Genomic DNA, 22,588 nt, shown 5'->3' with positions numbered 1-22,588 from the left:
CCTGGTATGATGAGTACTATAGTGTGTAGCCCATTTCACACTTGAACAAGGAACAGTTTGGCTATTTTTGGAGCAAGGCATTTCGATACAGTTTGTCTTTCGATATCGGCTGATTACCAGTTATTGTATAGACTCAAAGAGCATGTGTTCAATAGATTTTGTTCGATATTTTTTTTTTAAATCAGCAATGTTATCAAGAATAATAATTGAAATAATGCATTTAAAGTCTCTTCCAACTTAGTGGGTGAAATACAATACATATAAATAAAATAAAAATATAAAAAAATACAAATATTTAAAAAAAAGTTTTTAGTTAAAATACTAGCTTAGGACAACACAGGATGTTCAGGGATACCTTTGTTATTACAACAGGAACTCAACAGGCTCCATGCAACCTAAACAAGCTGCTGTATGCCTAATTATAGATCAGTGGCAGAGGCTAGGGCTCAGCTCGTATGAGCCGTGTCTAACTGCTGGCCATTGTGGCACAGAACTGACAGCATGGGCGACTCCAGCAGTGGCTGACAGAAAGCACACACAGGCAGAATCGCTCCCTTTGATTTATTTCTGTTGGCTTATTGAAATCCATCCAAGATGCCTTCTTTCCCCATTCTTGAAGGCAACATCAAGAAGACAGCATCAATTGCTACGACAACACAAAATTGCTCAAAAATTAGTCGGAGCTTTTTTATTCTGGATTTCTTCGGCACTTTGAGAGGCTGCTGCTGTTGCCTGCATAAAAACATATTAGGATTCCGGCTGTATGTGCTTTGCATGAGGCTCCCTCTAAAGCACCTCAGCAGTCAGCAGATAAACTCAGTTATTAAGCCTCAATCTGCCTGTGCAACACTCCAAACTAGTCAAGCGAGCTCCATCCCTTTGTGTCAGTTCCCCTTTAGGCAAGCATCTGCCAGCATATATAAAAAGAAGGGATAAAGACGAAGGGATCGGGAAAGTATGAAAAAACAATAAAACTAGGCAAAGAAAAGAGGTAGAACTATGAAAGCTTATGGTCGTTGTTCTGGAGCCTGGCCTCAGAACAGTGCTATCACAGGCACAGTGATGACAGAAATGCAAACAAGCAGCAGTCTGCACAGGCCACAGGGGAGAGACATGAAAGGAGGGTAAGTGGGAAGAGGCGAAGAAGAGATGTACATTCAACACTTTTACACCACTTATATCTGATGGTGTAGGTCATTCTGACGTAATGCCTCAACAATTATGTGAGATGAGCTTTTTCTTAGAAGAGGGGTAGAAGAGGGGTGTAAAAATAACATGAAATCTCTAGAGGCACTGTAGCAAATATAAAGAGGTGAGGGACACAAGAGGCAATAAGCAAAAATGGCACAAGCAAATGAGAAAAGGGTGCTTTTGTCAGACTGAAGGTGATTCACAGAATACAACATGTGACGTGACTGGTTGGGTAAAAAAGAAAAACCTGAGCAGAAAGTGAGACTCAAGGGGCAGCAGGCCAGAAAAACCCTCGTCCACGATTGAGAACTTAATTCAAAGACGAAGAATTGAGTTCCTGCACAGACTTGATAAAACGTTGATATCAAGCTTGATATAATGATGTTCATATGAGGGAAGGATGGATAGAAGGCAAGAATGTCTTAGTGACATAATCATTGCCAATGCAGGGGGGTTTAAAACCTGCATTTTTTCGCATGGCCAGCAGGGAAATTGATTCAGATTGTTTGCAAGTCTACATGCAGAAAGACTCTTATTTCACTCTGTTCAATGTATTAACTCGGTAATATTCCCTTTAAGAGAAGCTTTGAATCAACAGGTGCTGTTAAAGTGACTGATTGTTCTCCTGAGGCACAAACACATGAGTACAGGTGTGTCCTGTCCCAAGGCCTAGTCTTTGTGTTACGTGGACGTCCCTGAAAAGAGAGCGAGGGGAACTCCCTCTGAGTGGATGAAGAACTGAAACATGACACGGTAACCTATGGTAACTGATCCTGCTGATCAGCTGTGACTGCCCCTTCCATTGTTTTCAACCTAAACTGATATTACAATATATGGACATTAGTCCAATCATGTTTATTCTGATTAACATGATTTGACTTGTTCTATTTCAAAAAGCAAAACATATATTTCTGAAAAAGATTAGAATTCGAGGGTTGGGCCTTAACCAATTTAGTTAGAACCATGTGTAATCAGCATTGTTTGAGTCCTGCTTGGTCTAATAGATTTGGTCCAGGTCTACCAAAGTGGATCCCAGAGAACCCAAAAATCACACATGAAATATAGTTGGACAGACGATGTATCATTTTAGAAACCTAAATATACGGTAACAGTTGTAAAACTTGGTGCATCCTTGATAGGGGAATGTTTTACTGGCTGACTCTCTAAACATATTAACATATATGTTACAGTTAAAACAGCAACTCATTCTGCAAAAGTGACTTTGAAAGTTGCAGTTATGTAAAATGAACATAAAAATAAAGCGCAAATGTATGCAAAACCACAATAATTCGAAACATGAACACATAATTACATTCTAAAACACCATTAAACTAGATTAAATTGCATTTATATCAGATAAACGATTAAACACAGCTTTTTCCTTAAAAGTCTTCATCTTGCTTTCACTTGTCAAAGTCAAGCTGTCGCAGTCAAATTTATCTTGTAACCATCTTGACACAGCTTCTGCTCCTCGCCCTCACACTGACACAGCAACCACCATCTGGACAGAGACACATCATGCCTCTGCTTGATGCTACTGCGATCATCAAACCAGCAGGTTTCCCTTCCACTCTTTAGGTTACAGGTCTTTGCTATCGCCCTTTATAAGAAGTGTGTTTCTGAGTCACAAATCCAACCATGTGCTACCACAAAATACCCATAAATGTCACACAAGTCACCTTTTTTTTTCTTAGTGATGTAGGACAATACAAGTGAGAGATGAATATGAGGATGTGAAAATATGTGTTAACATTTAAGACATTACAAACAAGACAAAATGTAAACTAGCAGGAGGAAATGAAAATCTGTTTTGTAGTGCTGTTTGTGTATGTGTGTATGTTTTGTGAGTGTGTGTGTGTGTGTGTGTGTGTGGTTTTTTTTGTGTATAATCAGAGTGAAAAACGGGGAGAAGGACAAATAAAAGAAGAGAAGGACAGGGGAAGGAAAAACAGGACACACCAGTCACCTTTGTTTGCATTTACAAAGGGAAAAAGGGGAATTTACATGAATGCCAGCTTTTAAAGTAAGTCCTCTCTGAGTTTAAACTGCCCCCCCAAAAAAGCATGAGTCTGCAAGTGTTTTTGTTAAATATATGTTTCAATATTTATAATGGTTCAAACTGTGAGCGGAGTTATAAAGTATACTATACAGTAGGGGTCTCCTTCTCAAAACTAACAATGCAGTTAAAACCAGTAAAAACACTGAATAAAGCAGTTTCACATTAAATACTAGGGATGTAACAATTCAACTCACGATTCACGATACTGGCTTCACGATACAAACCTGCTTGTAGTCTTTGCAGCTACCATGGTAACGCCTGCTTGTTATACAACCAACCACCTCTGCTCTACAGCTGCTGATGCTCACCATATTACTGACAGGGTCCCAAATTAACATTTTGATTAAGGTCAAGGTGGCAGGTAGATGAAAAATACAGGCCAAATGTGTTTTAATGGCTGAAATAACAAATAGTGTTTGTGTGTCACCTTACTGTACATTTAAATGAGAAAGCATTATGTTCTGTTTTATCTATTACAGATTTAAAATTCAATCATTTTTATCAGATCATGATATTGAGAAATTTAAAATATATATTTGCTTGCCTTGATTTATTAAATAGGTAGTTCCCAGAGCCCCCTGCTCTCTGATCCCCGCCGCATTAACATTGCAGACTAAAAAGTAAAATCCATCAGAGAATAATACATTTTTATTCCACTAAACAAGTTCTCTCTTGATTTACCTTTGACAACATGACACTCTTCATATAATCAGCCTGTTCATTATTATATGTATCTCTGTCTGCTGCTGCTGCTGCGCGTGCATTCAGCGCGCTCACAGACTGAGACTACAGAGACTGTGAGAGGACGTTAGCTGCAGACGTGGTGAAAGTGAACGGACAAAAGTCGACCGTTTGACCAGATCACATGTTACCGACTCTGTCGTATGGATCATGGATCAGCTGTGTGCTGATAAACTAAAAGTCAAAAGGGGCGTGCCGCCGTGTGTGTTGGTGTGTCAGACTCAGCGTGCAGCAGAGAGAGGAGCGGACAGCTGCATCTACATTAAAACACGCGTATAGCGTTTTATGACTTTATGGTAAAACAGTTACCCGCTCTGGGTCAGATAGCTCTCTGAAATTAACTCACCACACGGAAAATCTACCCGCGTTTGGCGCTTGGCTGGTATTGATTTCGAACGCTGTTCCTGCGATTTATTTTTTTAAAGTATCGATGTGAACCGTGGCAACTTTTAATCGATTTTTAACTGCCTCACGATTAATCTTTACACCGCTATTAAATACCACTAGCTGGTATTTAATAACGATGTATTGGAGCCTGGTATTGGAACCACATTGTTTATATAAAAAAGATCTTCACATGCATACGCACTCAGCCAGGCAGGCAGGCAGGCAGGCAAACACATACACACACTTTTTGCAGATATCTCCACTTCCAAAAGTCAAGCCAACCAGTTAAGTCTAATGGTGCATTAAAAAGTTTAAAATTATTTGTCAGTGTCTCTCTAACACACTTTGAAGAGGCAATAGCTTGGCTGTCACTGTAGCTGCTAGTTTAGAAGTCCCTTATTTAAGCCTCACAGCCTAAGCAATTGACAACCAGTACTAAAAAGTGAGAAAGTAGTTAGCTGGTCAGGCTTATATGGGAGTTTGAGCTGGTGTGGAAACGAAAAAAAGAACCATACAGTTTAAGCTTTGTATATAAAAAGCCAAATGTGATTCGACTCACAAAATTCTGAGAGTAGCCTTTTATTCAAACTACAACGACTTGTGACTTGCACCACACCAGAGGGCATAAGCCTCTGAATGAGGGAATAAAGCCTGGATTTACAGAAAAACAGAGCTATTTCTTTGTGACATAGTGTCAATTGCTACACTATAAATGTTCCCAAATTGTAACATGAAGCACTGAGATTCAGAGCAGCGCCTGATTATACATTCAGATGTCTACTAAACATTTTATTGTGTCTGTCAGCCTCAAATACCCAACAATCCCTATCAAACACAGCTTTCAGGATGAGCCAGCAGCCTTTACTGCAGTTTATTGCAGTCTATAAATCCAAATATTCCCAATAATAAACCCACTGATAGATATTTAACAAGTGAGAGCAGTGAGTTCATGTCACTACTCCAGCACTGAAACCTGAGTTGGAGGAACACTGTATCCCTTTCCCCCACACTTTCCTGCCGCTGAACATACTTGCAAGGATAAGAGCTTGTTAATCCAGAGGTGAGATGAATGGCAGCACTGTGTATGTGTGTCTGCGTGCAGGAAGGAGAGCAGGCTGGGACCCCAGGCATAGCTCAACTCAACACAAAGACTGGCTCAGTGCTGCTGCTGTCACATTAGGGAAAGGATAAAAATATACATGTATGCTCTAGTCATACAGTGTACAGAAAACGCAATTGCAGGGAAGTGGAATGGCACATGTGGGTAAGATAGCTAGTTAGATATCAACACCAATATTACAGTTAAAGGAAGGAATTCTGAAATTGCCCTCTCCATAAGTTTCACAAGTGGATTCAATCTTTAAAATTGAGCATTTTACATCGAACATCATTTGCATACATTAAAAAAAGAAGTTTGACTCTTGGTCTTGATTTCTTTAGATCTTTAGTTTTCAATATGTAGAGTAATTCCATCAGGGGGCATGTAAAACATTCCTTACAGAATCCGAGCCAATGAGGATGTACTGTGCTGGCATGTGAGACAGAGGATAACCGAACACAGCGAGGGCAGGCTGGTGAGTGTATTTGTTCCTCTCACCTGTTCCTAATTTGTAAGACAAAGCAGATGAAGAAAGGAGCAGTTTGTTAACCTCCACCTGAAAGCAGCGGAACAGCACAACATAAAAGATTCTGAGTAAGAGGGCTCAGAGACACAACCTCCTCTACAGACATGTTATCACGGGACGATTATTTCATTCATTTTATCAAACATTCTCTCCATGTGGAGTTCAACACATTCAGCTTTTCTTTAAAGCTCCTCCAAGGATTTTATTTTTCACGTTTATGATACAAACATAGAAATTAACATACTGATGCATCTATATGACCAAGTAAATTATTTATATTTAATTATTTTAATGTCATGCTGCGACCGGGTCTGTCTCACATGCATCTGCCCTAATGCTGCTGTGACTGTTTTTATTCCCACTTATGTCTTAACTTCTTTTACTAAGACTTGGTGGGCTGTCAAACTTGAATGCCCTTCATGGGATACATAAAGTTGTCTGAATCTGAAACAGATTTTGTTTAGTATTTCCTCACAGAGTTCACAGTGAGTAAAAGGGTTTGACTGTTAAAGACATAAGGCATATTCTTCACATTACTGTATATCACTTATACTTGTACAGGACCTGATCCGCAAAGAGATAAGAGGTATTGTAGGCCACTACACACTGTCCACTGGGAACCCCAGGGCTGACACAAAAAGAGACATCCACACAAAAGCTTAACATTTTCCCCTAAATAATGGATGAGAGATTATCCCCATTGTCTCAAAACATATCCTTTGCTGTGCAGAACACGTAACTTATTTTTCATTAGATGAGACAGAAAATAGTAAAATATCTAAATGGGCAGGGTTAAGGTGGCCCTGTTGGGTAGTTAGCTGCTCTTTGAGTAAAGTGGCTATGAAATGCCCACTTTACATAAATACATGGACTAAAAAGCTGTAAATGTGATCCACAGTTTGCTGTCTCATCAGCTGAATTTGGATTTGATCTCAATTTGCCAATACAGAAATGTGACAGCAAGGCTCCCCTCAAAAGGGCTGAGTGGGAGCTCAGTCCATCCATGTCTTTGGTTCACGTTAACTGCCACAGGAAGGATCCTTATGGATATGCGTGCATCAACATTTTTAACAAAAGATGTAAATCATATTCTAATGTTAACATTGAAGCCAAGGTGTCAACCAAAATGAGCAAGTTGAGATCCAATCTCTTTTAATACTTGGGCCTAATAAAGCAGTCTGAGGATTGGAACTACTAAATATCTGGAATTTAACTATATATCTGAAACACAAACCTTAAAGGTAATCCTCCTCTGTTAGGAAATACGATACTACACAAATACAGTATAGACAGAGACTTTCATTGTTATATAAAGTAATTGTATTTGTATTGTATTGAAACATTCTGTTACAGATTTCCTCTGCTAAAATTATTGTTTCAAAATGGATGCTACTGAAAGAGGCGACTGTTGAGAAAACATTGTCCATGATGCACAGTGGTTTAGAAAAGGGAGGGTTTATCAGATGGATATCTTAAATGTAAAACAAACACCTCCAGGGCAAGGCTTGTAATTCCAGTCCCTCTCATTTAGTTGAACACAGACTTTTTAAGATAATTTAGTTTAAGGAGCCTAGTTCATGTACTAACCAGTCCAATTGGTACAGCTTTGTACCAAAGCCTTATTATACACTCTGTCCTGTCCAGCATTTACAACAGAAAAAAATGTGGCCTAATCAATTTTAATCACTTCAATCAGAAGATTTACGAGCAGTGACTAATACTGTCTGCGGAATTCAACTTCAATGGACTTTGATATCGAAATGTGCAGGGTTGTCCAATAACTAACTTTTTAGATAACAGATTGAGAAAATGTCTAAGATAAAGGGCTACAAATTTACTCTGCAATCCTTTGATGTTGGAATAATTGTGAAAATTATCTCCTGTTCGACTGGGATTATTCACTTAAAGGCCCCCATAAATCATAAAATTATCTGGACAAGTTGAAAAACGACTTGTATAGTTGATATAATTTTACACAGCTGTGGTGCAACTGATTGTATAGTGCTACATAGATCCCTTGGAAAAGCTATGTGTTTGCATCTTGCTCAAGAGCAGTTCAGGCATGGCAGCATGTAAGTGGTTTTACAGAATCTCCTGCTGCAACAAGTCGCAAAAACAAACTATCAAAAATGAACTTCACCGGAAAATTAGATTATCTGCAGACATTTGAATGCAGCAAAAGCTGAAGGCCTATACTGTCTTGTTTCATATGCTGCAAATAGGAATACAACAATACCTCCCAATACAATTAAAGGTCCCATGTTATGCTTTTCTGGTTTTATATGCTCTTCAGTGTGTTTTCCAGCTGTCTTGTATATGTTTAGGGACACCTATGTGCACAAATACAAAGTCCGCAGAAACACGGCTTTTCCTACCTCCTTCTGTTAACAGTAGCCGCATGAAATACTCGTTCCCTAGCCCCTCTCATTAAAAATGGGTACATGACATCACATACCCATGATGTCACTGATCCAAGCCTATTGGCTCATTGTCGTAAGCACAAGCTCCCCTCAGACTGAGTGTAGCATTTCCAATATGGAAAGCTGACGATTGACGACTGACCAATTATGACAGAGCAGATCAGCTGACCAATCAGATCACAATGTTTTTGTTGTTGTTTTCTCTTTAGTGGGGGAGTCTGAGCATCAGAAATACATGACAGATGAGAGAACCAGCATGAAGTAGCAGTATGAAAACATGTTTTTTTCTAATATTAGCGGTTGTGAAGTACTTTAGAAGACACATAAATGAGATAAGTGAACCCCAAATAGGGTATAATATGGACCTTCAAAAAATGTTATTCAAATATGGACAATTCAAATTGATAAGACAACAAATATATTGCCCTCCCCTTTTATTAACAAGAACATTGGTTTGTACCATTTCTTGTGAGATGTCAGTTGCTGAAGAAGAGGTGTGTGCAGACGTGGTGATTGTGAAGATTTTAAAATGTTAAAAATGTGTCTTGTTTCAAAGAAAGGGGTGTAGAAGAAGTCTTCATAAAAAACCTCTAATGAAGAAGAAATATGTGAAGACCAGAAAACACAATATCAGGACTGAACAGTTAAGGAGTAATTATTAAACATCTCACTCATGGTATTCATTGGACGATAGGTGTAGGTGATTAGTGACTACTAGCAGGCCACAGCTGTTACATAATACTACAGTTACATCTTGTGCAATAAAATTAAAAAACAGCAACATCAAAACTGTCCTAATTTTAACAAAATTTGATGGGAATCCTTCCCAAAGCAGGATTTTGCATGTATTTCATTGCACAACTTAAAGAGCTAAATAGAAAATGTAAATGATCAATGGGTTACACTGTTCAGAAACGAGCCATAGCTACAGTATTATGATCACCCCACCTCTCTTTTTTCAACCACAGTTCAAACATAGAGCACAAACAAACTATGCCACAGACCAAAAAAGATGGTGCTCGACAGTCAGCATGTGTCTCAACTTCCTTCCTCTCTCTGTAAGAGTGTCACAGTGCAACAACAGTCGCAAGCGGGAAATCCAATGCAGCTGGTTGGAAAGCCAAGAATGACAGACAGCAGACAGGAAGGCTTAAGATGTTCCTGATTCTTGACCTCAGGACAGATACTAAGTTCTGTTTTTATCAGTAAAGATGTCAAATAAGGTTTCAGTATATACGACCATACTGTGGAAATAATAAATGCAGAAAACCCTTGAGAAAGCAGCTTTCATGATGACTTTGAATTATAACTTCAGTTGTATATTTATAATTGTAGTCATGTGATAAAACGTCAATTTCATTAACAAAACAAAAACTCCTGGAACAGTGACTTGGGTTAGATGTTTACAGTAAGCCCCATGTTGCATCAAAAAGCTCTTCGTTGCAATCAATAGGTTAATAATTCAAGCTGCAGAAAAGGTTTTCAGTGTTAGCTGAGAAAAGGTTGTCATATTTTGTGTAAAAGCTGTGCAATCAAGACTTTCAATGCATGTTCTCATGTGAGCAAATCACATAAAGAGAAACATGTAAGATTCGTGCTGCAGCAGGTAGGCTACTGTATGTTACGTTATGCTACTGCACAAGTGTGCACCATCAGGGTTTGCGAATTCGAAATGCTTTAGTAGTGAAACAGCATCAACAGGTGTGCGACTCAAAGTCTTACAAGTGTCGTTCAAGTTATGGAAATGAACTTACACAAACGCATGGTAGATGAACGCCCAGGTTCTTGGTCTCTCCAGCACGTTGTACAGGTAGTTTTGGAGACGTCGGTAGCGCACATTCCTCCGGCCGCTCTGCGCGCTGTATATGAGCGGCTTCCCCAGCAGGCTGAGCCGAGCTCCCTGCTTCCCCCGCAGACTGTCGGACCCGGCAGCACCTGCTGCGGCGGTGGCTGAGAGCAAACCGTCTCCGGCGTTGTTCATCATCTTCCGATCGGACTCCACATCTTTTAAGCCGTAGCCTTCGCTACGGTGCCCTGGCGATGTCCTCATCCAGAGCCCGGTGCCACTTTCGTCTCCGCTGTGGTTCCGGGGCATGGCATCACTGGCATCAAGTGCACGTAGGTATTTTCAAGCATGCGTGTCCAGAGCTGGGAGCTTCACTAAGTCTCACACGTGTAGGACTCAGAAGGGGCTGAGTAGGGTGAAACGGTCGCTGTTTACCGTCACACTTTGACCGCCCTATTTCCTACGCACTCGCTTCTTGAGTCATTTGCACAACTGCCTCCGCGCGTAAAGGCATCCACCGCGCGCCTTGCGTGCTATACTATCCAATCCGACCAAATAACAAAGTTATAGAGAGAGTGGGTTTCCGTTTGATCAAAATTATAAATATTTTAAGCAATAACAAGGGCTTTCGTCGACGTGGGCTTTACCGCCTGTTGCTTCATGGAGCGCTACGCGTCCACGACAGATGCGCATCTGTGCTGGTCGCGCCCGCAGCTCACTTTATCTTGATCCTTCCATCATCATAATCGGTTTAATCATGAAGCTTTCAGTGTCCGGGAGATGTTTTTTTTCTATTGCAAATAAACAACGTCTTTCAAAAATGTTTAATTTCCCGAAAACTTCTAAATTAAACCACATCTACCAAAAGCCTATCAGGTAACATGGATTCCAATGAATTTTCCACTTGGTCCGCTGGAAAAGTAACCGCTACGGACGACTCATTGAACATCTGCAGAAAATATTATTCTGAGACCAAAATTATTTTTAATTTAGAGAAGCCATCTCACAATTGAGTTAAAGGTGTTCTGTAAATATGGTTTCAGCAAATACAATGTCTAAAGGCCATGTGATGTCATATGCATAGCTTTTCCCTGTTATTTAAAGAGATGTCACAATCTGTTCTGCTGCTGTCACTTTACCCATGTGGCAATAGGGAGCATTTCTCTAACAGTTTATGTGGAGACTCTCTTGTCGATGTGTAAGTGGTGTATTAATATTGCGTGAGTATTTTTAAAGGTACTTTTAATTATTTAGATGTTAAGTCATTTGTCCCAAATTACGTTATATTTCAGAATAAACTGTGAGCTCATTGAATCGAAAATACAGCTTCCTTTTTGCCACCATAGCCTCAAGTGAAAGCGGCTGCCAGAAAAGAAAACAACCGGTGACTTCCCCTTCTCAGGTTTATAATACACGCACATTTATCCACCAGACACCAGTTTAGTCCACTAAAGAAACTTACCCTAACCTTATCAGTCTGATTGCAGAGCATGTTTGTGGGGAACACGTGCATTTTCACTGATATTGAAACAATCAGTGTGTGTGTGTGTGTGTGTGTGTGTGTGTGTGTGTGTGTGCGTGTGCGTGTGTGTGTGTGCGTGCATGTGTGTGTTTGAGAGGAAACGTTCAAAACTCAGAGGCTTGACAGCCTCAGAACAACTGACTGAGCTACTCCCTCTGTCTTCCAAACTAAATTACGCCACCTACCGGTGGCTGCAAGCTGCAGCACGAGACAACATCTCCATACACCTGTGCCAGTATACACAACACATCTGAAAACAAACCTCAGAGCTCCTAACTCAACTTACAAAATCCTAGAAAGAAGTCTTTGTATCGGAGTGTTTTAGACACATTCTCAGAGCAACTCTGAGCGAGGAAGAGACAGTAACTTTATTTCTTGATGAGGAGTGTCGACCCAGGTGCTTGGTATGACACGTTTTTTTAGAAGCTGTGATTGGTTAATCTAAAAAAAAAACGTGCTCTTTTGGCGATAATAGATCATAATTGTATCAGACATTGTATAATTATGAATACATGAAATTCAAATCTCTGTTGAAATAATTGCAACCTGTACTTTAATATATAAAAATAGTATATAGCTTTCAAAATGTTTAAAATCACATGCCCACTTGTTCAGTAGCTTTTCAAATGCTGATAGTTACTGTATATTAGCATGTGAGGAGGCTTTAATCAGTGCACCGCTGTATTGTGTCACTTTATTTAGGTAGCGTTGTGAATATGGCCCAGTCTCACAAGATTTTTTTTTTTTTTCGCACTAAAACTCACATGAACTTCTGATCATTAAGGATATGATAAATACGCCTCTTAAAATGATGTTGTGCTCACTGATTTTTCTCTGTTCTCTCTTCATATCTCTTGACACTGTGCCATGCTTTTCCCATCTCTGAAGATCACAGGGCCTTTCTTGGAGCTGTGACAGCCCATTAAAACCACTGTGTCTTTCCCCAAATTAAAGCAATTCATTAAGTGAGATAAAAGGAAATTTAATTTCTAAAAACTGTTTTAATGCAGATGACAGTTTGCACATGACAGGAACATTGAAGGAATCCACAAAAAAAATGCACCTGTCTCTTAAGTTTTGTAAGTCTACTTAGTGCTAAAGTCGAGATACGAACATGGAGATTACTTGCAATCTTCTTCAAGATTTCTAAATGACAGTGTATACAATAATTTGAAGGTATTTAGGCTGTTGTTTTCTTTTGTTACCAGAGTTTGGATAGTCCTTTTAGTGTGTGTGCATATGGGGTTATGTGCCCTGACCACAGAGGGGATCCCCAATCTTTGGCAACCTAACTTTGGAGGTCAGGATCTGAAATGTCTGGGAATCCCTGGGCAACAGCTTGTGCCTTGCTGTTGTCCTTGGCTCGAGTCCAAACATTTGCGCTATGTTCTCCTCCACTTTCTTTTTAAACATGTCCTGTCTCTCTCCATTGTCCAAATGAAATAAAGACATACATGGACGAATATTGTTGAAAAATGAATCAATTTTCTCAAAGTTTTTCTGTTTACTTTGATCAACTACATTATTTTTTTTCTTAATGCATATTATTAAAGATTATATAACTTCATAATGTGATTTTCCCTGTCATGGTTTGCTCTAATGATTAGCTTTTGACCTGATTAGATAGATTAATCCATTTCCTGGGAGCAGCATGGAAACTTCATGTTGACCTGTGACTTCTGTGATCTTTGGTTTTCCTTACTGCCATGATCCGTGTCCATGCTTTGAAACACTGGAGTTTGTGACCCTGATGCCGTGACGAGGGGAACTGGGGGCCCAGCTGGCACTGCAGGCCTGGTGCGAGGGAGGTTAGTGCAGATTGCCTGCAGATGTTTTTGCAGGGGGCCTTCTACTTATTTGACAAGAGGATGTAGAATATAAATCTCCCAAGCCCTTTGCTGCACTGTATCATATGTGAGGTCACACATGAGGCCCTTATGGTCCAACTTCCTCTCCGTTGAGGCGCTCTGTAGCACCAAAGACAAGAGAGTTATTGTGTGAGATTGCAGCAGTACTAAATTCTCATCTGCTCTAATCAACAAAAACTAGGTCAAACCTTTTTTTCTCTCCATAAAAATACGAATTGCATAAGAAATGTTTGTAGAAGAAGCATAGAGAGAATACACTCCACCTGTCTGGATGGAATTGTACTAAGTCTGCTTCAAATCTTTCATTTCTTTTTTTAAGTCTTAATGTTCTGTTATTTACCAACACTCAACATTTTAACACCAACAAGTCTGCTGCTTTGGTCATAAAATAGAGGAATCTGCCTATTGCTCTGCAACTATCTTTCTCTCTTACTATGTTAGATACGGTCAAATTACTTTACTTTTTTATTTTATTATTTCGTGGACAATCCCTTCTTAAAATAAAAGGTGCAGCTTTAGCCTTTGCCGCTAACTTCCAGCCGTAGTCACCGGCCATTTGTGAATCGGCAACCTAAAGTGCATAATTAAAAAATTAAAATACAATAAATTGCATTACATTTGTGATAACAGAGGGCCAAGGCATAAAGGAGAGAGGCATACAGACATAACATGTCGCACACAACTGAAGCAAGCACAGACACTCCACCAACTCTCCATTATACTTTGTTTTCCTTGATTTACTCAATGCCTTTATATTGTAACAGCATTATTCAGTGGCTTTCTACAGATGTTCCTATATACAACTGCTGAAATTAGTTCTATAACTTCGACCCCCTAGAATTCTCAAACAAAATAATAATTTAATAACTTCCATTTGGAAATATGGGCAGAATACATTAAAATGAAAGCAGGTTTCTTCCACACATTCTTTTTATTTGTAAATAATAAAAATGAACTATTTTTTTTAATATAAAACATACACATCATTTGAGCCACATCTGTTATACAAACAAGAAATGTTGCAGTGAATGCTTTACTCTTTTCTAATTTTCTTTTTGTTTCGGTGGAACACAGAAGTTGTAAACAATCAGCTATTTTTTTTTCTGTTAATACTGACCCAAAAAAAAGGAAAAGAAAAACCAGCTTTACTGGACGATAAAAAGAAAAGTCAACTCCTGTAAAGTGTGACTGACGGTTCAGACATTGAGTTTGAAGCACAAAGAAGTGTTCAGAAGACTTTTAGCACAGTGGAACACCTGTAGATTTTGCAGCCGTGTTTGATAGCACGGCCTTTTTGTGAACAAAGTCCATCGCCTTGTATTGTCCCACTGCATGGTCCCTTATAGTATATTAATCGCTCCACAATATATGACTTTGTCCCTTTGCAAATGATCACTGAACCTATTGAAAACCCAGGGAATGGCTTTTGAGTATTTACAGTTTATGACTCTCTGTGCATCTTTATTTATTCTTTATATAACTTAACAGTTCATATGTTATTATATCTGAAATCATTATGTTAAACATAATTCATATTTCCATATAAGTGGATCTGATTTGTACATAGCTATTCATACATTATCTCAGCCCCTTGGAGGTATACTATGAGGTGGAACAACAGTAGAGGGCTGTGAGGTCTGCTCAGTGTGACTGAGCAGTACAGTACATCGTCCAGAGGGTAAGGGAAAGACATCAACGTAATCTTGGGATATTTAGTTCGAGCGACATTCAGCACCGGACTGAGGGACGCGGAATTGACTGCAGTTGAGTTCAAATGTCTTTGCGTAATGGGAATGGCTTCAGTTTCTTGGTTTTATCTCTTTAATATTCAAGTACGAGCAAACTGTACAACTGCATGCAACATACAAGCGGCCCTACAGTATGTGGAACTAACACACGTATTTAGATCAGTATCTTTTTTTCTGTATGTTTTGTTTTACAAAAATGTGCATGCAGCTTTGAACAGGTTCCAAAGTCATGCTGGCTCCCCCTTTTTCCTGGTAGGTGGAGCCTGCGGGCCGAACGGAGGATGAGCATTGATGTTAGTGTCCTGATCAGATCAGTCTGGTTGGTTACTTTCACATTCACAGAGATGAACATTGGAAACTGTAAGCAACTCTTTTTTTTTCTTTTTTCTGAGCATCTAATAAAAGAAAATGAACAGAAAGAGTGAAGGGATTGCTGCTTTTTTCTTATTTTTTTACTCTTTTTTTTTTTTTTTCTTCAAAAAGTTAAACTTTTTGTCGTAAAAAAATCAAGCTCTTGTGCTTGGGTTAATTTTCAAAAGAAGGTCAACGAAGGGCTGGATAGAAACCTGTAACGTGCTGGGGTGAAAAATTAGACGCTCCCATATGTCTCATCAATGAACAAAGACTTCCTATTTTTTAGCTTTTTTACAGTGATGTTGAACCCTTGTGGCATTTCAAAGTGACATAAACTTCATTTGTAGGTCAACCCTCTGGGAGACCTAATTTACATCTATACAAAGACAACTGGCCAGTGGTGGAACAAGGAAAACAACGCTGCAAGCTAATCTCACTGTCAAGTGTAAAAATCTATCATTATCAGCCTTCCCCTCCCTCCCCCTGCATAACACTTGCAGACATTTAATAGATTGAATATCCTTTTTATCTCTTGTGTTTACTTTTTTTTTTTTTATCTCCATGCACACACCAGACTGACAAAACTATCATGAGCATTTTATGCACTGTAAAAACCTTTTGTGCCAGTAGTAACAAAGGGAAAGAAAATTAACAACCAAGCAATCACGCTAAAACAGTGTGGCATCGAGCAGCCACAGTAAACATAATGAGGATTTTTCTTAGACAGAGAAGGACCAGTGATGTGGCTCTAAGGTCTAGGCACCAGAAGAAGGCCCTGTGCTTCCAGACTGAATACCCACGTGGTAGCACCCTGCCTTGAGGACAGGATGTCGGCAGTCTGTTGGGTTCTGGAGGAGGCCACTACACAGAGGACTGCGCCCCCTGCAGATGTGGAGGGTGATTACCTCTTCACTTACATTCTGATGCTAATGTACATTTCTTTGCTATTGTTGATTCAGTGAAAAACCACCCTGTTTCATTTGATCTCCCATCTCGAGAGCAACTGCTCACCGGCTCTGCTTCTTCAGCATACACAGAGAAAAACTACAAGACTTTTTTCTTTGAATGATAATGAAACACTGAAATGTGGCGCTTTCTAACAACAGACAAAATTAACCACGACAGAAGTGATTGTCAGATCTCAGCAAAGCTTTCTCATTGTGACTGTTTCTGATTGTTGTTGTTCTACATCTCCGCCATCTTTTGTGTGTGTGTGTGTGTGTGTGTGTGTAGGTGTGTGTGTGTGTGTGTGTGTGTGTGTGTGTTTGTTTCTCTCTGCAGAACACTTCATAGTTTGTTGAACTTTTGCGTAGAGCAGTTGGTCCACTAGGACCTGAGTCCTGGAGGTCCGGAGGAGCTGTCAAGTGACGACTGGGAAGCCCGCCGCGTCAGGGAGGCAAGTGTTGGATCCACCAAAGAGGATGGTGGGAATAATTTGTACCAGCCAATGACTGTGCTTGATAAGTCTAGTTCCTCCAGTAGGATTTGTGCTACTCCCATGAAGCTCTTATGGTCCATACGGCCATAGTCCCCCCATACAATCACCTGAAAGGAAGAACATTTTCTGTCAAATTACAGCAGCTTTATTCCTGACCTTTTAGTGTGTGTGTGTGTGTGTGTGTGTGTGTGTATGTGTGTGTGTATACACACACTAAGTTAGCCTTATTGGAAAAATCAAACTGAACATGTGTAACCTAACTGTGCAGACCTTTTTTGTGACTTTTTATTTTGACTTGTGCAGTTGTCTTTGTACATTTGTCTATTTTGTTGTGTTTCAGTAATTTTCCTTGTTGCATGCATGTAGTGTGTAGTGTTTACCCTAACATCTCTTTTAATCACCTGAACTGTGCATTCAGTTTTTTTTTCTATGTCATTTGGCCTTTACCAAGACAGGAGAGTAGATAAGACAAGAGAGAAGGAAATAAGGAGAAAGAGAGAGTGGGCAATGATGAAGGAAAGGAGCTGCCGTTTGAACTTGAAACCGGACTGCCCGTTAGCCTAATTTCATGGGGTTCGATCTAACCACTAGGCTATCAACACCACTCAAACTACATTTAAATTAAAAAATGTTTTAAATTAATTTGATGTGTGTCGAGCTATGAGGGCCACTTTGGTGGAAAGTGGAAAAGCACATTTCCTTTCGTGTGGAAGAGAAATATCTTGGGCTTACCTGTAAGACTTTACCCTGTGGACTTTCTTCGAATAGCAATGCTTGCTGGTACAGTGGGTCAAGTGTTTTCCTTGCAATCTTGGTTTTCTTTTTGGCTACGTACGCTCCATTATTCAGCAGGTAGACTTTGACGTATGGAGCTGAAGGCAGAGACAGAAAAGCAATAAGTGGGGAACACATAAAATTGCCAAATTTAATCCAAACCACATCTCAAATGAATGTGTATCTTAGGGAAAGGATTATCTTTAACTGAGTGTATCTACGATATGAAACAGGATATCCTACAGTATAATACAAAGAAAAGTGAAGAGGTAGGACTGATGTCTTGAGAGGAACAAACACATTCATGGTATTTTGTAAGCAAAGGGCTCTGGGCTCTCACCAGGGAGGGATTTGGATCCTGGCTTTTGAACTAGTCCTCGAGCTCGGATGACCTCCACCTCAAGCTGACCCTTCTTCTCCATCATGCCAATCTGGATGTCACCTGTGAACCACAGAGAAGTGTAAAGACAACTGGTTTGATACATCAGAAGCTGAGCAATGACAGCAGGACCTGCAGAGCCAAAGCTGTTGACAGCTGCCGGATGAACAAATAGGAAGACAGAAAAGAAAAAAACAGTTGTTGTCTTGACTGAAAGCTGAACCCATAAGAATATTTGATAAAAAATATCTTATAAGGGATCGTATCAGCTATGACATGCCTGAGAAGCGTTTTGCTCAGAGCTTTTTGATGCCTATCAACAAAAAAGGGAAATTGACCAAACAACTGTGGGAATATGTTCAATAATATTCTATTAGACTTTTTTTTTCGGTTTCGATCTGATTCAGATGCAAATGTACTGATGCTAAAAATTTGTTAAAATCCCAATTAATAGTGCTATTGCTGTTGTTGGTAGTATGTGTACGGCTACACAAAGCTGTACTAAACCTGGCATAGTGCCGGCTTCACATACAAACAGAAGACAGCAACAACTCTCAGGTATTCAAATTACATTTTTTTCAACTGTAAACATAAAGTGTATGAATTGTACTTTTGATCACAGAAGGAGCTGTTCCATCTTGTCCGAAAGTTGTGATGGAGGCAATTTGTGGAGACTACTTGCAGTTCATTCTGAACGTCCTATACCGATATTAAATCGGATCTGTCCCACCTCTATATTCTGTTCAATATAATATATTGAACATCAATGTTTCAGTATATACTATACTCTACCATATTAAAGGCATATTAAAAGAAATGATGTTTATGATTTCTTCTACTCTATTGCTTTGTAGATTGTTAAAGTTGTTCGTAAAACACATCTTTCTTACAATTTAATATTAATATAATATAAGATCAGACATGCTTTGTTTATTTATTTAATGTAACATCTCAACAATTTCTCAAATGTCTGTGTCTGTGATCCAGAGATGGTGCTGCCTGATAAGTTTACGTGGCATCACTGGTTTCGGCTCTCTGCAGGTGTTTTTATGCTAAGTAATGACTGTTTTTTCTTCTTCTACTTCTACTATTAGTAATGTTTATCGTATTTTGATGTTCGGAGTAAATTTTACCTAATAAAATCATATAAAATAAGTATCACATAGATAATAGAAATCATTTTAGTCAATAAAAAAATATCAAACAATAAACACCGAGTCAAAAGTTTTTCAGAAGTTGTCTAAATCACTTAATAGAAATGAAAAAATAAAATAATGTAAGAATATTAAAAATGGATTATTACAGTAAATGGACTAAGTTTCAAAGTAAGATCTTAGAGGTTAGAAGAGGACTACAGATCTTACCGATAGCAGGAGTAGCCAGAGTTTGCCTCCCCACTAACTGAGCCGGTCCCAGGCCGTCCAGGAAGTCACTGAACTGACTGCTGGCCCCAAGATTCACTCCAGAGAAGATCAAACTGACAAAGACAACATACTCATGACCAGTTATCAGAAAAGTTATCAACGTACCATGAGAACACACAGTGGAGGTACTCGGAGAAGTCAGGTCATTTCGCTGTCTTCAGGGGAATCAATGCAAGTCTGAGAAATTCAATTGTTACTGTGATGGATTATCACATGTGGGTAACATGTGATAATCCATCACAGTAACCATTGAATCAATGTATAGTTATTTTTAAACCTTTCTTAGTTTTCCTATTGTAAAGTATCTTTGAGTGTTTTAGAAAACACTAGGCGGTCATTCTGTCACGGTTTGCATTTCAGCGACACCTCACTGAGCAAGAGTGTTTTTTTAACAGTGCGTTCATTATATGACACCGCGTACGCTGTCTGTCACCGGATATACACCCAGGACAGGAAGGTAAGGCCAGGATGTAAATCTTCAGAGCGTGTAAGCAAACAAGCTCACATGCCATTTGTACATTGTTTTAAAGTGTGATTTATACATTTCAAGCTACAACACCTTCAACAGGGAAACATTTGCTATTCAAAACAGAGGGTCAAAATGGATTTGTTTAAAGTACTGAAGTTTGGAACACTTGCGGAAATGTAAAATAAAATGTTTCTACATTCAATGTGACGTAGATGAAATAGTAAGTCACTTGGTTCTCCCCTTTTCAGATAGACATCTACCGTAATGATATAAGAGTAAGATGTAGAGAAGAATGAAGAACAGGAAGTGTGCCGTTTACTCACTTCCCCTCAGAGTTGCAGCTGTTCATGCTGCCATTATTGGACTCTCTGCTGGGCTGCCGGCTCATGTTGCGTGTCAGCTCCACTGCCATGCCGGTCTCTGTGCTCCTCTGGATGGGTGCACCTTTCTCTTTTTTACTCTTTCCCTCTGGATAAAAGAGGTGAGACAGGAACAATGACAATGATACATTCAGAGAGAGAAGTTACCATGAATAATTTTAGCCTTTAATTGAGTAGATGTGTAAATGTCCTTGCATATTAACCTGTCAAATGTCAGTTTGATTTAAATTAAGGCCCAAGTCTCACGAAAATACCATCGGAAAAAGGGGCAATGATGGACACTGACATAAAACCACAGACTAACTGAAATGACCAAATGTTAATCCAAGAAATGTTGTTAACAAAAATCACCAGTATGATACCAAAACAAGCTTTTGGTTGGCAAACAAACCTCTCCTCCAGTGGCACACCTCCAACCACCCTACACTCATGTTCGCATGAAGGAGTTTTCATTAAGGACGCACAATAATTAAGCACAAGCGGTGGACTAAATTGTCCTTTGCTCGAGCTGCAATTGCCTGTGGTCTGCATTGTTGTGTTAGCAGGCTAATGTTAATACAATTCAGTTGGCACATCGCTTCATATTGCACATAAATTGACATGGAATGACCGTGATCTAAAGACACCTACAGTATGTGACATCCAAATTACTGTCCATTTTTTATTGCAGTAACCATTAATCATGGAGACACCTTTATCACAATCTAGGATTAAGAGGCCATTCCCAGTCTGCTCTTTAGATCTACATATACTAGCTCTAAGCTCCATCTACAAGAAGTGAAGGGTAGAAATACTGAACCAGAGGCTTTAAGTGGCAACATCAGGGTGATGGTATTTTAAAAACCCCTCACGATTAAACTGTATTCAGAGGCTGAGTATACTAAACAAACACATTGTTACAGCAGAGAAACATCACAAAATATCATGAAAAAGAACAACGCTGTAGTTAGATCACACATACACACACAAATAGATATATACAGCCACTTCCAGAGCAGATTTTTCAATGGGCCGGAGCCTTAGATCCAGTTCAGGGCTCTGCAATCACTCTCTTTGAAGTATTGCCAAAGTTACACCCATGCCCTGCTGAATCCACTCGTCAGAAGTAAACAGGAAACCGTTGGGCACAAAATTAAACCTAAAAATGCTTTGTGACATCTACAACTGGCAAGCAACCACTTTCTGATTCACTGTTTTTGCTGTGTGGTGGAAAAAAAAGCTGCTCTTCTGAGCCACCCATTAAAATATCTTCAGAGCATATACTTAGAAAAAGAGAACATTTACATCTAGCAGGTATCAGAATATGAGCGATATGTGATCTATTTTAACACTTCAATAAAAATAAACCCATAATCGTGTAAAATGCAGAATCACAAATAATCTCACCTGCTTCTGCTCTCGTCCGTTATGAACAGGACATTTTATTTCACATGATTCCTATTGTTGCACTGCTACCTTATCTCTACATCAGGGGGAGAGGCCAGGAGACCCCTGAGGCTTAGTGTTCTCTAATAGCTTTTTATGTCCACTACAAAGAAGATATAAGTACATTGTTTGGCTTTCATCTTGAGTCTTACACCCTCTTTTTTTTTTTTGGGCAAAAATGCAGTCTGGACTCTGTGGGGCTTGAAGCTGGGCTGCAGGGGCTCTCAGCCGACCACCAGGGTCTAAAACTCTCTGAAATATATTATGAGGTTGTTCTGCTTTTATAAGGAGCACTATAGAAGTCTCTTTTAAAAAAAAAAAAAAAAAAAAAGGTACTCTTTGGTAGAGTCACAAATCAGTGGAGATTCTATAAGTTCTTTTAAATCTCAGATACTATGAAATCTATGTCCTTTGAATTTGATTGTAACGTGATGTTTAAACGACATGTTTTTGATACTAGGCTGGGTGAAGTTAATGTTTCTGTAAGTAAGTGATGCATAACAACATTGACTGTCTGCCATATTTTTGGTTGGATGACTTACCCACATTTAAAGCACACCTATTCATTGGACATCAAAGCTGCAATTGAATATCTCGG

General features: G+C 39.3%; 2 protein-coding genes across 13 annotated transcripts in view; both read right to left on the bottom strand.

Annotated features, from left to right (window-relative positions):
* Positions 1–10,915, bottom strand: part of LOC306820095 (potassium voltage-gated channel subfamily KQT member 5-like) — a 119,504-nt gene extending 108,589 nt beyond the window's left edge. For all 7 annotated transcript variants that reach the window (XM_079337769.1, XM_079337772.1, XM_079337773.1 and 4 more), the window contains exon 1: positions 10,178–10,915. In XM_079337769.1, the coding sequence (XP_079193895.1) occupies positions 10,178–10,518 (341 nt within the window). In that variant the 5' untranslated portion in view covers positions 10,519–10,915. The remainder of the gene's footprint in view (positions 1–10,177) is intronic.
* Positions 10,916–14,511: 3,596 nt separating this feature from the next.
* The window catches only part of rims1b (regulating synaptic membrane exocytosis 1b), a 76,474-nt gene continuing 68,397 nt past the window's right edge, over positions 14,512–22,588 (bottom strand). For all 6 annotated transcript variants that reach the window (XM_079337745.1, XM_079337746.1, XM_079337742.1 and 3 more), the window contains 5 exons: positions 20,509–20,653; positions 19,657–19,769; positions 18,254–18,355; positions 17,872–18,011; positions 14,512–17,246 (listed from right to left, as the gene is read on the bottom strand). In XM_079337745.1, the coding sequence (XP_079193871.1) occupies positions 17,028–17,246; positions 17,872–18,011; positions 18,254–18,355; positions 19,657–19,769; positions 20,509–20,653 (719 nt within the window). In that variant the 3' untranslated portion in view covers positions 14,512–17,027. The remainder of the gene's footprint in view (positions 17,247–17,871; positions 18,012–18,253; positions 18,356–19,656; positions 19,770–20,508; positions 20,654–22,588) is intronic.

The sequence above is a fragment of the Symphodus melops genome (assembly GCF_947650265.1).
Source record: "Symphodus melops genome assembly, chromosome: 2".
NCBI classification, from domain to species: Eukaryota; Metazoa; Chordata; class Actinopteri; order Labriformes; family Labridae; genus Symphodus; species Symphodus melops.
The sequence above is the reverse complement of the archived record's forward strand: the minus strand, read 5'-3'. Positions and strand labels throughout refer to the sequence as shown.